The following is an 18012-nucleotide window of genomic DNA, read 5'->3' on the forward strand; positions in this document are numbered from 1 at the left end:
TGGCCATCAAACCATCTTTCACTCATTTAGCAGCTCAGTTACTGCTATCTCTTTCCAATTCTTGATAGAGCCTGTTTCTGTATCCTAGATACTCCATCGATCCTCAATCAGACCCTGAGGCTCTGTTCCGCATCGCATCTGACACAGGTTTTATCAGCACTGTGATGGAGTTGGACCGTGAGCAGGACCAGTGGCACAACATCACAGTCATCGCCACACAACGGGGTATGACGGCACCGGGGCGCCACGCTGTGAAATATTTCACCAAGTGAAGTAAAACCTGCAGATATCTGTAATAATTTTATCTTTTCCCCTTCAGACAATCCAAATCTTGTGTCAAGAGTTGTGGTTGCCATAGAGACACTAGACCAGAATGACAATGCACCGGAGCTGGACAGGCAGTACAAAACATCAGTCTGTGACTCCAGCTCTCCTGGTCAGGTCTGTGCTTAGAAATCAGTTTCTCCTCATCTTTTACTTAAACTTATTTCATTCCCTTTTTTATTGATTGAAAAATACTCAACTTGTTTTTAACAATTTTGCATTTATTTATTTAGTTTTTTCCATTTATCCAGATAGTTTTGCTGGATATAAGCATTATATTGTTGTGGTCTTTTCTATTAATAATTAATAGACTTGATGCATCAGTGCTCTTCTCCAGTCCTCCGGGGCCCGGCTCCTGCATGTCTTGGACATTTCCCTGCTTCCACTCGCCTTGCTCAGATTAACAGGTCACTAACAGGCTTCTGAAGAACCTCTTTGAGGAGACCCATTTATTTTGAATCAGATGTGTTGGAGCAGGAAAATATCTCAAACCTGCCGGGCAGCAGCCCCCATATGACCTGAACTCTTTAAAGTCTGATCCAAGTTAAAAATTTTCAATGTAAAGGCTTTAATTGTCCCTTTAACAAAAGCAGAAAGAAAAAGATGAAAATAATTTGCATATATGTATTGTTTATTACTGTGTTGTCAGAATTGTTGTAATGCAGAAGGTGTCCACTAGGGGGCAGAAGAAACGAGATTGCATACAACAGAGGTTAAAGCAGTGGCGCCTGGTGGAAAAGCATTTTTGAAGAGGTGCATTTTATAACATTTAGAAGGAGGAGGGGTTGTTTATTATTACCTTTCTTCTCATTAGAGGTTATACTTCTTATTCGGATTTTTTTACACTGTAAGTGACAACAAAGGCTTTTCTGATTGTTATTCTGATTATGAAGCTTCAGGTTCTGGGTCATTTACCTACTATAGTATTTTTAAAATTGGGTCGGTATGGACCAAGCTTATTAATCCTCTTTCTCTTTCATATTATTCCACTCGATGTCTCACTATGGGATGCTCTTTTTTTTCTCCAAATGGGCCCTGTGTGAGAAGATTTTTCTTAAAGAAATGACCTGATATGCTAAATTTTCTTCAGAAGTTGACATTTTCTCTTCAGGTTCCTCCACTTGCATCAGTTTGTTCATCATCCGTTTAGCACCGTGACATTCACACTTGCACATTTGGACGCCAGGGGTGTGATTTTGGTTAAAATAGCCTCGACTTGACAGGCGGAGAATCAGTCCCACCGGATAAATTAGGAATCTAATATTCTAATATGTGTGTGTATGTAGACATATATATATATATATATATATATATGTATATATGTATATATATGTATATATGTATGTATATGTATACAGTGTTACAGTGAATGTATATATACAGACACACACACGTGTGTACATTTACTGTAACACTGTATTGTGTATTAAAATGTAGTTAGTAATGTTGCATCATCTAATTAATTCATTTCCTAATTAAATGTTTTATGGTGATGAACAAACTGTTGTGAGTAGAGGACCCTGAGGAGAAAATGGCATTTTGCCTCATTCATGGGGTCTGTTTTTACCAGCTGCTAATGCTTTTCAGCAAACTTTTTATCGAAGGCAATAAGGGGTTAAAGATGTTACCCAGAAGATTTCCAGTTTAGCTGATGTGGTGACAGCTGTGGTTACCGTGGTGACAGCAAACACATGAGTATGTCAGTATAAAATGTAATAATGCAGCTTTGATCTGATTAAATCCTGCACATGTTTAAATTTGATCTACAGTCAGAGAAATGACAAACCAGCTTTGTGTGTGTCCCGTTATCACTTCATGGTTGCTGCTGGCTGCTTTTATGATTATGATAATTCCTTATCAAAAAGAGCTGCTCCATCTGTTTCCTGCAGGTTGTTCAGGTTCTACGAGCCATTGACAGGGACCAAGGAGGACAGGAGACACCGGTCCACTTCAGCATCCCTCCAGAGTCCAGCTCTGCTCTAAACCTCACCGTCAGAGAATCCGGAGGTTGGCTCTGTCACTTCTTTTTTAGACATGCAGAAATCAGACACTCGTGACCACCAAAACTGGTGCTGAACCTGCTCCATGTGTGTGTGTGTGTATTTTTGTCACATTATCAGGTGTGACAGCCAGCTTGGTGCTTCAGTCAGCCTTGGAGCCCCTCCCTGGCTTCTCTTCATCTTTGCTCACCCTCTACGTGCCAGTAGTGCTGCGTGACGGGGCCTCAGGTCTGACCAACACTGGCACGGTCACTGTGACCATTTGCCCGTGTCTGCAAGGAGGCATGCAGACGGAGGACAGGGGCAGACAGAGGGACAGGAGATGGGAGAGACACATGGTCTGCCTGCCCGTGCCGTCCGCCTCACCATCTCTCATATTCAGTTTGGTCACATTGCTGGCCATGTTGGCTTGTGTCACCACTCTGCTGGGTAGGTTTGTTCATCTCTCATAAGTCTTTGAAACCCAATAAATATGTATATTTTGTGATTTTTTTTAAAAGATGCTGAGCCGTTGTGTCAGTTTGCATCTGTAACATCTGAAGATTGTGTGGTCATGTGTGTGTTTTTTGCCCTTTAGTGGTGTGTGCACTCTCGCTGTCATTGCGCCATCAGAAACGAGACTCCCACTCACCCTTTGAGGAGGATGATGTCAGGGAAAACATCATATCCTACGATGACGAGGGGGGAGGGGAGGCAGACACCGCAGCTTTTGACATTACAGCGCTGCAGAGCATGCACAGAATCCAGCACATGCACAACAACAGAAACATGTGAGTTGTTCCCCAAAGATGATAAAAACTAAGTTTATCCTTGTTATGATGGCTGGTGCGTGTGTGTTTGTGTGTGAGCCCGCGGGTCTGACTGTGTGCTTTTCTGACTTTTATCTCTCGGCACAGATGGTACACCCAACAGAATCCACCCAGAGCCAGGACGTACAGCTGGAGCCGTTACCCCCGCCCCAGTCTGGGCCCTCAGCAGCGTCCGGGCTCCGCTCCGCTTTACGGACGCCTCTGCTACGGCGTCAACACACTGCCTGTTCTCAGAGATTACCCAGCCGGGCCACTGGAGGCAGGCCTTCAGCTGCCTCAGCTGACCCAGGGGCTCACAGGAGGTCATTGTGGCAATTCTCCCTTCATCCCAAATCAGAGCACCTTTGAGCCTCTGCTGCGCTCTCCTGAGATGAGCCTCGGTAGTTTCCAAGCAGAACATATGCTGGCGAAGAACACAATTACAGACAGAAATGAAAGCAGTGAAGCGGACGCAGTCAGTGCAAAAGCGAGTGAGGATCACAGCAAGGTCAGGAAAAACTGTCCTGTTAGAACGGCTTCATAAAGCAAACATACACAGATCATATATAACAAGTAACATAACAGGGAACCACTTTTTTAATAGAGTCCCTCCGTTTTTTGTTTGTTATCAAATCCCTGTTTCAAATTTTGACCATTTAAATATTTATATTATATTAACTATTATCTTTAAAAAAAATATTCCTAATATTATTGACCAAATGAAAAGAAAAACATGCAAAGAAAAATAATTTTTTTTAGTATGAACTTTAAAGGTTTAAGTTAAAGGTGTAAGAAAATAAATTAATGAATGAATTTAGTCATTTAATCATGAAAAAGCCAGTCAAAACTGAATTTGTTCTAAAAGCCAAGTGGAAAATATTTCAATATTTAAATTAAACACTGATCATGATTAGTTTTTTCTGCACTTGTTTGCAGCCACTGATCAAAGTCAGTAAAATGCTGTTAATTCAAGCGTTCATTTTTTATTTAATTATGCTTTTTTTCATTAACCAGTTAAATCAGTTAAGAGCCAATTTTCAGTTATGACGACGACCGGACCAACAAACAGCAGCAAAAAGCAATTTATACAAATGATACCGCAATATAAAATAATAATAAATTTAAATAAATTAAACAATTTTAAAAAACCTAAACATACTCATAGAAAATACACATCTGGGACCAAATGCATGCGGCTGTGTAAATTGACACATATACAATGTTTTCTCAGATTTATAAAGCTGTGACTACACTTGGTTCTCTTTTAAAGATCTCAATTCTTTTCTAATTATACATGCATGAGCCTTATTTTCACACAGATCGTTAGCAGTGAATACATGTCGACATTCCACGAATGAATCATTCGCATATAAAAACAATGTTTGCACCAAAAGTTATTAGATGTGGTAATAAAAAGAGCAGGAAGAGAGCAGCGCGGTTCCACCTACTTTTAAACCGAGTCACATCTGAAATATGAAGAAAATAAAGTGTGTTTTATTTGGTGGTCTCAGCTGTGAAATCACAGCAGAAAAACTGCTGGGCTGAAAATAATAACAGAGACTTTCAAATCCTTGCAGAGCTAAAATAAATAAACAGCAGCAGTGCTTAATGCACTGTTATATTACAGTTTGTAAACTTTATTAATACCAGTGTATGGGCTTGTTATCGTAGAAAAAAAATGACATTGTTAAAAGGAAATGCAAAGTCTGTGAAATTGGATGTTTTATCTGATTTTAAATTCTGTTGTTTTAAGTTTTACCTCACCATATTGGGCTCATGTGAAAACGTTTTATATGTGAAGACATGTTCTCGTCCTGGATGTGTCTTAGAATTTGGTAAATGCAACTTAATATAAACAACATGGAACATAAACAGTGTCATTATTTATTTAATAAAAACTCAATATGCAGAAGTGCGGAAAGCCCTCGCTGCTTCCATAGAAATGAAGAAAGGAAGTTTCCATCCGGGGACTGACTGATCATCATCGGCGTGGGAAACTGTAAAAGCTGAAGTTTAGTCTGTTTTTTCTTATATGTGTTTGTTAACACAATGCCAAGGAAGAAAGACATCAGCAGTTATATTAGAGAAGCTGTTGTTGCTGCTCATCAGTCTGGGAAGATCTTGTAAGACTGTTTACTAGTAATACACACCTCAGCCTTCTTTGTGGAACTTAGACAACATTGAAGACTGTTGTCAGTCTTCTCAGAAGCAAGTTCAGTCCAAGGTCAGAATGTGTAACACGCAGAGAAACTGCAAGAATCCTAAGAGCTACATCTCAGACGACTCTTCAGCCCTCAGTTAACATGTTAAATGTTAAAGTTCACGACAGAGCAATTAAAAAAGAATGAACAAGTATGGCTTATTTGAAATGTCTGCTTGTCAACGTCCCCTCGCTCTAAAAAGAACGTGGCAGCACGGCTTAGGTTTGCAAAGCTGCATCTGAACAAACCACAAGACTTACAGAACCATGTCCACTGTCTAACAGCATCAGTCCAGATGTCCTCAGCGCTGTCCTTGTCGGCAGATACCAGGTAATTAGGACTCGTAGTAAAGGCGATGTCACACACATCTGCTGGATTTGTCTATGGCTCCTTGTGGTTGTCCTGTAGATGGTATCAGAGATTAAACATGCCGTCTGGTGTTTGGCATAAGACATGTCTTGCAGAGTAACTGTGTTTCTCTCTTCTAACCATCATGGCTCCAAACAGCTGACGTGCTGTGCTGTTTAGCCACAACTTCTTCTGAATCCACATTTTCATCGCTCATCTCATTACCTTCTACCATCAAAACGTTCACCCCATGTGCTCTAGCACCACCGCTGTTAGTTTCTACATGGAGCATCCAGGACAGGAAGAGTCCACTTAATTCACTATTGATGCGCAGAGCATGAAAGCTCAGCAGCGTTTGGAACAGCATCACGTCGCTTCCTTAAAACATGCAACTAGGGTCGACTATCGCAGTTTAGGCAGTTGCTGCATTATGTACATCGTGAAGGCTAATATCACCCTGAGATATATTGTGCAGCCCTATAATAAATGTCATTGTGCCATCAAATGAGTCAGAATCACACGGTTTTAAGGTTAGAAAGTGACATGGTGCTACGATAACAGAGCTGTACATTAACAGTTGTTGGTTTTTTAAGCTACTGAGACATTGCTTCTGCATTTAAACTTCCCTTTTGTTCAGTAAATAATGACATTGTAATATGCTGTGTTGATCAGAAGCTTCACATACCTCACCTCATGAATTTATGAAAAAAAATTGTTTTCTTATATAAGTTTTCTACATCCTTTATAAAGTCCAGTTTAGAGGGAAAAGTATGTTTATTTGTGAGTCAGGAAATAGTCAATCAGGATAAGTTCTGTTGGTCATATGACTAAAACTTGGGCCGACCTCCATAATTCAGATGAATGAACTTGTTCCAACAGATTTAGTTTGGAGGTATGGATCCCTGTAGGATTTAAAACAGATGACATGTTGAATTTTGCTTTCAGCTAAAAAAAAAAAAAAAAAAAGCTGTGTTTTTCCTTCCATAAATTTATATCTACATATTCTTCTCTTTTACAGATTAATCCAACAGAAACAGAGTCGACAGCAGCCAACATCACTGCAGATGTGACCTATGAGTCCTCGTGCCAGAGTCACACCAGCTTCTCATCAAACCAACGAGAGGACCGACCGGGGTCATCGCAGACTCAGACCAGCACCGGGGCCACCAGCTGCACTGTGGATGACATTGATACTGACTCCTCCATTCCCTCCGTTTCAGAGCAAAATTATTCAAATGGCAGCCGAATCAGCTGCGTGAACCCTCCTGCTTCTCTGAAAGGAGACACATACAGCATTGTAGGCTCGCTCAACCCAAACAGCTTAGGGGAGTGTATGAACGGGACTAGCAGCAGCGGGGTGTACTCAGCAGGGCTGCAGCTACTCAACGTTGCCAGGCTCCAGAGAAAAGACACGACCCCGCAGCCTTTGCCCTTACCTGAGGGCTTGTTGAGCAACAACAAAGGCTGGGCGCCCGGGGCGGAGCCTCAGAGAACAGAAGCCGCAAACCCGCAGCCTCTCCGGATGGAAGAGCTCCTTAACATCCGCCTGGATCGGGTCACCTTTGACCTGTCGCAGCCGCCCTACGACTCGCTGCAGACATACGAGTTTGAGGGCCGTGACTCTCGGGCCGAGTCGCTGAGTTCACTGGAGAGCGACGGAGAGAAGGACAACGGGAAGGAGGTGGGAGGGATGGAGGAGCTAAACCAGAAGTTTCAAAGGCTGGTGGAGATCATCCGGGAAAGGAAAAAGGAGCGGGACAAGGAGACGCAAGCGAGCAAGGAAGGTGAGGCTGCAGAGACCACCCTGAATGAGACTCTTAAACAAAGTGAGGACAAAGAACAAGTACAGCAGAGATGGGATTTCTAGACTCCAAAACAAGACAGGTTCGAAAGATAAGAGCTGTCTTAAACACAGCAGGGGTGACAAAAGATGGAGCCTCCGACAGAAATCGTTTTTTCTTCCTGCCGCAAAGAATCCAGACGGTTGTCGGTGCATGACGGACCGGTGGGACAGCCAGTGCAGTGTTTAGTTTTCACTTCCACTGTGTTAAGAAGCTTGGGAGCCTGTCACTGTTCACACTGATCTTGTAACTGATATTAATAATGCACTTGGGGCTTTCAAAGCCAAAGTTATGAAAAATTTACTTTTCTTTTTTTAAATATTGATTTTAAATCCTGAAAGCCTCATTGTTAGAAAATAGGCTTCATCAAATATTGACAGAAATTGTGATAGTTGAGCACTTGCACGAAAATCTGTGGAATCTGAGCTCATTTGCATCTGAATTAGAGAATTTCAGAAAAGCCACACAGACGTACGGAGAAGAAACGTGGGTTTCCACTGCCGCCCCAGTCGAGACTAAATGTACGCGTTTATACCCTGCAGCTACACAGAAACATTCCCTCAAGTTGTCACTGTTATAATAAAAAGAAAAATCTGCTCACGCTGTAAGACCATGAAGACTAACACTCAATGACTTGTGAACTGTTGTGAAATAACATTCATATGTAGATAAACATCAACTTCAACTCTGTTCTTTGTGGCTGCTGGATATTTACTGGATATTTACACAGGAATCAACTGTTGTATTTAGTTGTTTTTAGTTATTCAGCTGACAATACAGTGTTCCCTTTAATTCACCCCCATAAGAATCCTAATCCTCTATTATGTTAGCATTTGCTGAATTATCCCCCGAGTTCTCTTCATTTTGCACCTTTTAAAGAGACAAAATAAGGCAAGAAGCTATTACATGAAGCTGTTCACACACTCATTGTTTTTGGGATTAGTGCCACAAAACAGCCAGCAGGAAAATAAGATTTTATTCTAGGAATGTATAATGTTTTTCAGGAATTCAACCGTGACTCATTTTTAGAGCAATTTCACAACAGCCTTCATTATTCTGAGAAAAGCCAGAATGAGTTATTAACATAATGACATTATTTTCACTAACATGATAAAGCATATTTTTGGCTTTTACCCCGTTATTCTCACTGCCTTCGTTCCTCAACAGAGGAAATTTAGGCCTTAATCATCTGTCCTTTTAATAAGATTTGAACGGTTTCAAACTAAATTTGGCAGAAATTTATTGGCATTCACACAAGAAGCATGTGCTGACGAAGAAACTGTTTTCCTCGGGCAAGAGACAGAAACAGAGTGAAAGGAAAGGGACAGACCGTAATGCACATTCGCCGCATACTGTGGCATGTTTCTAGCATCACACTGCAAGTTCTGGGAGTGTGTAACAAAATATGGTCTGAAACAACAAGTTCCCCCTCCCAGATCCCAGGAGAAAATCTCATGTAAAATATAGATGGGGTAAATAAAGCAACGAGGCAGAATGTGGAAGCCAAGCTGCACTATTTCATCTAAAGCAGACAGAAATAATAATTCAGGTGTTTTAAAGGTACATTATTGTTTATGTGCACTTGAAAGGAATCCAAGAAAAGTGCAGTAGTGCGAGTTGTTGTTAAACTGACAGTACAACGGTGCCACCTAGTGTTACATGTAGGGACTGCATCAGCATGAGGAGAGAAGTTTGGAAGCATTCACCCAAAAACTTAGCAAAGTCTTGATAATGTTTATGGATTGGAGGTGAAAAGGGGACAATGGACAAATGATGTAGCAGGGGTCAGAAAAAGAGTGCTGGTTAAAAGACCTTGCAGCTTTTTATCATTTAATTTATTGTATTTTTTTTTCTTTTTAAGTGTTTCTTATTGTTACACTTTTTTTTCTTCTGGCCTCTATTTTACGTTTTTTATCAAATTAATTTATTTGATTTATTTATTTACTTTTATTGTTATATTAGTATTTAATATTTATGTGTATTTATGTGTTGTTAATTTAACTGTATTTTATTTTATTTGAGTGTGTGTTTTTTGTATGTATTTTGTTTTTATATAATTGTAAATAAATTCAGTCATTAAGGGGTTAAAGTACAAAAACACAATGAATCGAGATATTTAATACACTAAAATGATCTCTTTTAGTTTGTGCTTCATCACAACAATATAAACTAGTGAAGTTTAAAAAAAAGATCATTTTTACTGAATATTTCCACCAGTGTTGTTCATGCAGACTTCACCCCCTCCACCTCCACCTCCACTGAAAAGATGCATGCAAATGTGAGGAAATGCCCCAAACAGCATGCATTGGTGAAAAAGTGCCTTCTTTTTGCAGCTTCCACCCACCCCCCCAAAAAAAAGATTTCACTGAAATGAATCACATAAAATGTTTGACTTAAAACAAAAAACTTCACAAGCAGAACGACCGTTTTTCTCACAGCCTTTAAGATCTCTGTTAGAAACATCAGCATCTTCATGCAAACACATCCATGCCAGGGTTTAGATTGCTTTTATTTGAATAGGGTTAATTTTCCTTCAGTCAATTCTGCATCTAGAAACAACAGAGATGTTGATCAAAGCTACTAATTAACTTACTCATACAAACCCAATTCCAAAAAGAAGGTTGGAGCAGTGAGTAAATACATGAATCAGTCTGGAACTGAAAAGAAACAGCTGGAGGAACATCTTGCAACTAGCATGAGTATATAAGGAGCACCTTAGAGAGGCAGAGTCTCAGAAGTAAAAATGATATAGGTTCAGCAATCTGCTGAAAACTCAACAAATTGCAGAAATAATGTTCTTCAATATAAAATCATGAAGACTTGTGAAGTCCAAGAATCCAGAGGCATCTCTATGCAAATGGGAGAAGGTTGAAAATAGATATTTGATGTCTGTGGTCTGTTTAAAGCACTGCTTTAAACAGACCTGATTGTGTCACTTAAATCACTGCATGGTCTCCGGAACCTTCCAGAAATCACTGTCTGTGAACAGTTTGCTCCACAAATGCAGGTTAAAGCTCTTCCATGTGAAGAAGATGACATCTGAATATGACCCAGAAACACCTCCATCCTCTCTGGTCCAACACTGATTTAAAATATATTGAGGCAAAGTGGAAACTTATGTGATCGGAAAATTTCAATTTAAAAATTCTTATTGGAAACCTTGTTTCATCTTTCACCATGTTGCATCTTCTAGAGTAGACTACAGAGGGGGACCATCTGACTTGTTGTCAGTTCTCAGTTCAACATCCTGCATCTCGGATTGTATGAGGATGCATTTGTGTTCATTGGAACAGGAAACATGCACATGTGGAAAGGCACAGGAGCAACATCTGCTCCCACCCAACCATTGCCTCTTTCAGGGAAGGCCTTGCAGATTTCAGCAAGACAATGCTAAACCACATACTGCATCTATCACATCAGCATGGCTTCACAGCAGAGAAGTCCAGATGCTGAACTGGACTACAGGCAGGCCAGTTCAGAATTCAATAAAAAACAATTGGAGCATCAGAGCATCAAAAAGAAAGAAGATATGTTACTTTATCTCTTGAGATCAGTAGGAGGCAGCATGGAGTTAGTCAACAATATAAAAGTTTAAACTGACCACAGTTTGACTCCATTTCAGACACGTTTGCACTATCATGGCAGAAATGTTTGGTAGTCACCAGATTTCTTTTAAAGATCATATATAGTGGTGATATATCTGCACACAAATCCTTTCCAACCCCAAACATTTATTCAATAAATTAAATAATTAATATTTAGAAACTGCAGCATTTGTTTCTTCATCAAGTAGTAATGACAGTGCATAAATGTTTTACAGACAACATCAATGAAAATTATTCAAAATCAATACCAAAATTAATTTTTGCACATTTCTAATAATATTAAAGAGCAACAACCTCCACACAGAGCAGCTTCATAGCAATTTTTAACTTATTGCTTACACGGAAGACTTTTCTTAGATTTACATCTGCGTGAACCCTTCATCTTCTGTAAAAGCAGTGTTGCAAACACCCTCATTGACTGAGCCATTTTCAGCTGTTTTCACCCGTCTCTCTTCATCATTCTCTTCCTCATCTATTACGTTATTCTTCTTCCTGCAATGAAAACCAAGACACATCAGGTCCAGTTATCACATCTTTACAATATATTTAATCCATTTGGGATCATCAGCTCACCGTTTCTTCTGGAGCACAGAGGACATGAGCAGAACCACGAAGCCGGCAACGATCACACCCATCACCAATCCAAACACTATGAGCCATGGAGGGGTGTCAGGGACAGCTGGGGCTGCCAGGGTGGGAAGGATGCCGATAAACTCCAGAGTTTCGTCAGAGAGCAGGAAGGCACTGTTGATCCGATTCCGAGATTTTCTATTGGACAAAGAGGAATACAGGATTTAAAATACTCACAGTGGAACAGTTAATAGAAACAGTGGTTGTCCTCTTCTGACAGCATTGACAACATTTAGTCAATTACAGCAGCAGAGCTAGAAGGGTAGCCAGGACGACACGGGCCACCTCTGAAACCTGATTGGACACCCCTGGTGATTGACAGGTCAGTAGACAAGTAGAACAGACACATCTTTCCAGACTTCATTGAACACCAGTGTCACTTCACCAGTTTGTAGTGAATTTTAAAGTAGTTTCCTAATTAGTCATACTTTGAAAAATATTGACATTTGGCTGGACATTACTAGGAGGGATTTTGTCCCTGTGCAAGTACAGCTACTAATGTTATGTAAGGCTTTTAACCTGATGTTAGCATGAAGCTACATGTGCTAATCTAGTTTAATGTTAGCACTAGATTAGTTTTAAGATAATGTGGAGAAACCATGTAATATTTAAGTTTTTATTAAGAGTATTAAGGGGTTACACATCAACTCAGTTAATCAAGATTTTCACATTAGAGCTGAAAATAAATTATAAAGATGCTCAAAGCATACGTCAGTATCCACATTACTTAGCACTGACTAAGCTAACAACATGATCCAGTTCAATTTAAACAGGAGGCTAGCAGGGCTGCTAGTTGCTTTTAAAAGTAAGCAACTGTATCAAAATGTAGAGAAATATAGACTGAAACCAGTCTGATTTTGTTTAGGAAGATATAAGAATTAAGAGAAAGGGAGATATTTCTGACTTTTTTGTAAAAACGAAGGCCACAGATCAAGTCGAAATACACCCCAATCCCAGTAACAGCAGCCTGACAGCTTGCAACATGGAGCTAGCCTCACAGGGATCCAGTCCACCACCACCACCAGAACTGCTAAGGGGAGAAGTTTGATTGTTTGAACAACCAGTTTAACTTTCTATGAACCTTTTTTCAAATTGTTTCAGACATTTCTACTTGGTGATCCAGATTACTAATGTAAACATGTTTTATTTTTCACGTCTCTCTAATGTGACCACAGTTATCACAGCAGTGTATGTGACAGTTAGAGAGAGGAACACAATCATTTTCTTTTTACTATCTGACAAAGACTGCATATGATAAAGTCTTGGCCCACCTTTTGGTCCCCTCGATTACAAAAGTTCAGCTCTGCCACTGGTCAGTTATATTTGAAACACAGACTACAATACGTACATGCACACCATATTTTCAGCAGGATGTTTCTTTTACAGGTCACATTTGGCTGCATGTATTGATGCACTGCATCACTGATGTTAATTATTCTGTTCTGAATAAACTTGTGCTCTTCAGGGTTTGTACTTTTAGGAACAACTCATAACATTTCCATGTCATTTTTCTCTACAGTTCCTCCCTAGAAGCTCTGTTTAATTGACCATAATTACTGGTAGTGTGCTGTGGGAGGCCCTGTAGGTACTGTAGGTCCTGTTCCTGGGACACAAGCTGGGACTCATCCTGGCCGGTTACGAGGTCTTCTGATTATGTTATCCTAGATGAACTTATCAGTTAAGTCTGCACTATGAAAAGCAGCTTTTGTTTTTATCAAGAGATCAAAATATTTAATAATCATACAATTTTAAAATGCACCACTTTCATTTTTCAAATGACATAACTGGTCTGGAAAACTTAACAGCTCATAATGGGAAGCAATTATGACTTTAGTTCAAGCTGTAGGGCCAGTAGTCCTCACCGTTCAAGTGAGACTAACCCTTTGATCACTGAAGGGAAAAATAATCAGAAATTAATTCACAATGTAAATTGGACTGAAACACAGAGGATCGTTGGTCAGCTTTTGGCTGCTTAATGTAAGAAACAGTCAGGCGAATGAACGTCAATCTTTTTATCTGATTTCATTTGTTAATTTCAGTCCGCATACTTGAACTTGGAGTCAACTGCTTGTTAACACAAATATCTAATCAGCCAATGACATGGCAGCAAGAAATGTAGACATGGTGAAGACAACTTGCTGATCTCCTGGGATTTTCACACACAACCATCTCTAGGGTTTACAGAGAATGGCCTGAAGAAGAGAAAATATCCAGTGAGCAGCAGTTGTCTGGACCAGAATGTCTTGTTGGTGTCAGAGGTCAGAGGAGAATGGGCCGACTGGTTGGAGACAATAGAAAGGCAACAAGAAGTCCAATAAGCACTGGTTCCAACCAAAGTTTGCAGAACATTATCTCTGGGCTACAGCAGCAGAAGACCATACCAGGTGCCTCCTGTCAGCTAAGAGCATGAAACTGAGGCTACAATTCACACACCAACACTGGACAATAGAAGATGGAAAAACATTGCCTGGTTACCAGATCTCAATCCAATAGAGCAGCTTTGGGATGTTGATTTGAATGTGCAGCAACCAGTATGATGTAATTAAACCAGTATGATGTAATTAAACCAGTATGATGTGATTAGACAATCATGATTTAAACAGTATTAAAATTAGATTTTATGTTCTATTAATATTAATATTTAAATTAATATTTAAAAGACACATTTTAACCACTGCTATGTTACCTGAATACTGCTGTTAAAAAGCAGATGATTTGTTTGAAGTATTATTTTAAAATATGCAATACTTTTTAATAATTTTTTTAATTTTGCACATAACAATACAATTAATTGTGATTTGAAATTTTTAATTGTTGCTTAGTACTATATTCAGTAGTCCAGTTGTAATTGTTATATCTGTTACTGTTTTATATATTTGAATGCATGCATTAATGCCTGCATTTGTTTGTCTCAGATGTCAGGGAGGAAGCAACTCAGCATTTTATCATAGCATTTATCAAAATGGCGTTCACATCTCACTCTGAGCCAAGCTGCAAAGTTCAGAGCCCTGAATGTTTGTGTTGCTCTAACTTTTTTCTAACCCATATTAATTATTTGTTATCTTTCTCATATGAAAGTTCAGATTACTTTGAGAAGAAAACAGTATAAAAAGGCAATTAAAGATGTTAAGAGCAATATGGGTTTGGAAATACAATATTGTTTGAACTTTGGCCTTTCTGAGGAAATAATATAATATAAATAATTAACATTTTCAATATAGCTTTTCTGAATCATGATTATTTGATTACCTCACGGCCTCCTCCACCTCTCCTCTCTCAATGAGTGACATGTCGACTGGTGACATTACCACGAACCAAAAGGACACTCTTGGAGTCTCATCACACACGATGATGTTTGACACACTTCCAGAGGACAATAAAGAAGACGGTGCCATCATTAAACAGGACTGACCTCATTATGTTAAATGACAGAGAAAAACAAATGCAAAGATTAAAAGTACAACAGTTTTCTTACCTAAAGTTTTGTCCTTGGATGTGATTCCTCATGGCGTAAGCCAGACTTGCTCGGAAAAAGAACCTTTCACTATCATCCCACTCATACTGAAACATCAACATCAGATCATGGATTGAATTTTATTAAAAGCTTTTACAACATGGACCTTGTCCTTACATCGGTTAAAGAGATTTCTGGACAGGGTTTATAATAATCTCTTGTGAAAAAGATTAGATGTTGTTTTAGTAAGATTACAACTATTTGCATATCTTTACGCCTTTGATAAAAAATCATTTCAGATGTTATTGAACTTTGAAAAATATTTATTGATTTTGACTTTGACAATAGCAGTAGTAGCATAGTCTCTGTTGAATTACAAGTCTGGACTACATGAAGGCTAAACAGGCACCTGGATTCTTTGGCGAAGTGCTATTATTGAAATTATACGTGGATTTATTTGGGTTTAGCATTGATTTGCTAAAATAAGCAAGATCATCCATAATAAATGTGTCTTTTACATCAACTTATTATTAGTCAAACATTTTTTATACATTAATGGTGCATTTTGGAGGTTGTAAAAAATCTCAACATCATGCGCACCAATGACCCGGAGTGTCCAAAGTCAGTCCTTAAGGACCGTTGTTGTAATGGAAAAATTCCACAACATTGTCCTGCAGGTTTTGGAAATTTTCTGTTGCAGCACACCTGAATCAGATAAGTGGGTCAACATGTTTGGGCAGCACTTGACATCAAATGGTCTGTACTTATATAATGCATTTACCCAAAGCACTATATAAGTATATAGTATATAAATATGTGTATATTATAAGCACGTCACATTCACACACTGATGGCGGAAGCTGCCATGCAAGGCATGCTCAACCACGACCAATCAGCAGCAGTTTGGGGTTGGGTGTCTTGCTCAGGGAGACCTCGCCATGAGCTCGACGGGCCGGGATCGAACCGGCAACCTTTGGGCTACAGGACAACCACTCTACCCACTGAGCCATGCCACCCCATTATACTGTTGATGAGAGCTATTCAGTTTGAAAAGGGGTATTGGAGCAGAGAAACATCTAAAACCTGCAGGACTGTCGCCCTTGAGGACTGGAGCCGGACACACCTGCCAAATACTGTCACATATGTTGGTGTTTGGACAATTTGCTCTTAATGAGCTAAACGCTTCCTCTCTTTTTTTTTAGGAGGAGGAGGAGGAGGAGGAAGTATCTATCTATTAAATTCTAAATATTTTATCACCTTACAACTTTAACAGTTACCAGCATTGTATTACTCATCCAAATCGTTTTTTAAAACATGCTGCATACATAATTATTTATATTCCATCGGCATCCAGCCAGATAAATGGACAGAAGTGAAGAAATTATGATTAGTCCTCTTCAGAGGATTGAGACTGGGATGCAGGTTCACCTTTCAGTGACCCCAAAATACACCTAAAGGTACTCCAAAAAGTGGAGTAGAGAAGCTAAAACCCCCATTTTCTCTCCTGTCCCTCTCTTTGGTTAAGCCAAATAAAGAGGCATACTTTTTACCAGGCAGCGTTCGGTGCATGTTTTGAACTAATCAGCTATATTTATTTATTAATACTCTGGTTAGAATGAAGAGGAATATTAACTTCTATACATACAGCTTCTTTTCCGAGAGCAGTTTTGATGCTGAGTCGAACTTTGTAGGCATCTGGAGCATCTAAAAGAAAGAACATATTAAAAGTTCTCCATGTACATGAACTTATTTCCCCACATTTTGCCTTAAACTGTTTCATTCTAAACATAAACGCTGGTGAAGTTATTATCATTTCCAGCTTCATCTTTTCCATAAGTTTGACTTTAGACCAGCATGTGCTTCTCTATCACTGATATGTAATGAAACTGTTTGTTTAGAGGCAAACATCTGAGTTATGTGTCTAATCTGACTGACCAGATTAGAAGCTGCATTCCACACTGACTGCCTGGTAACCCGTGGTTTCTGATAGTGAATGAGTAGAAATACAATATGTGGTAAAGTGAGAATACAATTGATTTAACCTAAAGGTCTGTTTTATGAGGTTACTTACTTGGTCCACACAATTGTGCTGGCAAAGCAGGTGCCAAACAGAGCAGGAGGAAGATCTTTTCCAACATTTTTCCAGAGAAGAAGAAGCTAAATAAACTCAGGCTGCAAAAGCTCGACTTAAACTCCCAGCGTCCAGTGATTTGAGGAGGTCAGCAGAAGAACTTCACTGTCTTAAGTTTAATGGTTAACCTAGGACACACCAGAACTAACCCTACCTCTGTTAAAGAGGTGGTAGACGCTGTGCTGTAGCACATAGATACTGTGAAGTGGGTCGTGCAGTTAATGTGCTCTTGTTTGTTCAAGCTTCCTTAAAGAGCCAGATAGGTCTGCTAATGCCAGAGAGGCCGAGCTCCAGGGGAAAACACAATGCCCACTTTGCTTCTGTTTACCTACTTCAGCACTGTGTTGTGTGTCTCAGACTTTCTGGTAATAAGTTGCAATATTTTCATTTTTCCTGGACATGGAAACAAAGAAAAACCTTATTTATCAAACACAGCTGCCATATCAGCTCGGTAATGCAGATAAGAGCAGCAGCTGCATTCTTTCTGGGGGAAAACCTTAGTTTGGCACACAGATCACAGCAACTCACTGTTAGTTTGTGTCAAACTAAGCATTTTTTTAAATACTTTGACAAGTTGTGCTGTTCTAACTCCTTGTTTCTTATAGTTATCAGAGCTTACTTCCATTTGTTATGCAATGACAGAAAAAATGTACCCACAGATTTCTGATCTCAGCATGTTTACTAAAAAAA

At 39.4% G+C, this 18012-nt stretch overlaps 2 protein-coding genes across 3 annotated transcripts in view; one reads left to right on the forward strand and one right to left on the reverse strand.

Moving 5' to 3' along the window:
* The window catches only part of LOC121653240 (cadherin-24-like), a 32636-nt gene extending 23231 nt beyond the window's left edge, over positions 1 to 9405 (forward strand). For both annotated transcript variants that reach the window (XM_042006576.1, XM_042006577.1), the window contains 7 exons: positions 89 to 225; positions 320 to 441; positions 2214 to 2331; positions 2445 to 2753; positions 2902 to 3094; positions 3221 to 3620; positions 6680 to 9405. In XM_042006576.1, the coding sequence (XP_041862510.1) occupies positions 89 to 225; positions 320 to 441; positions 2214 to 2331; positions 2445 to 2753; positions 2902 to 3094; positions 3221 to 3620; positions 6680 to 7528 (2128 nt within the window). In that variant the 3' untranslated portion in view covers positions 7529 to 9405. The remainder of the gene's footprint in view (positions 1 to 88; positions 226 to 319; positions 442 to 2213; positions 2332 to 2444; positions 2754 to 2901; positions 3095 to 3220; positions 3621 to 6679) is intronic.
* Positions 9406 to 9993: 588 nt separating this feature from the next.
* On the reverse strand, positions 9994 to 17633 carry cltrn (collectrin, amino acid transport regulator). The gene is made up of 6 exons (XM_042007428.1): positions 17263 to 17633; positions 16837 to 16895; positions 15213 to 15298; positions 14987 to 15100; positions 11681 to 11875; positions 9994 to 11599 (listed from the first exon to the last, which is right to left on the reverse strand). Exons 1-6 carry the CDS (start codon positions 17327 to 17329, stop codon positions 11467 to 11469), a joined length of 654 nt encoding a protein of 217 aa, XP_041863362.1. The 5' UTR covers positions 17330 to 17633; the 3' UTR covers positions 9994 to 11466.
* Between the last annotated feature and the right edge of the window lie 379 nt (positions 17634 to 18012).

Source organism: Melanotaenia boesemani, chromosome 14 (assembly GCF_017639745.1).
Source record: "Melanotaenia boesemani isolate fMelBoe1 chromosome 14, fMelBoe1.pri, whole genome shotgun sequence".
Lineage (NCBI taxonomy): Eukaryota > Metazoa > Chordata > Actinopteri > Atheriniformes > Melanotaeniidae > Melanotaenia > Melanotaenia boesemani.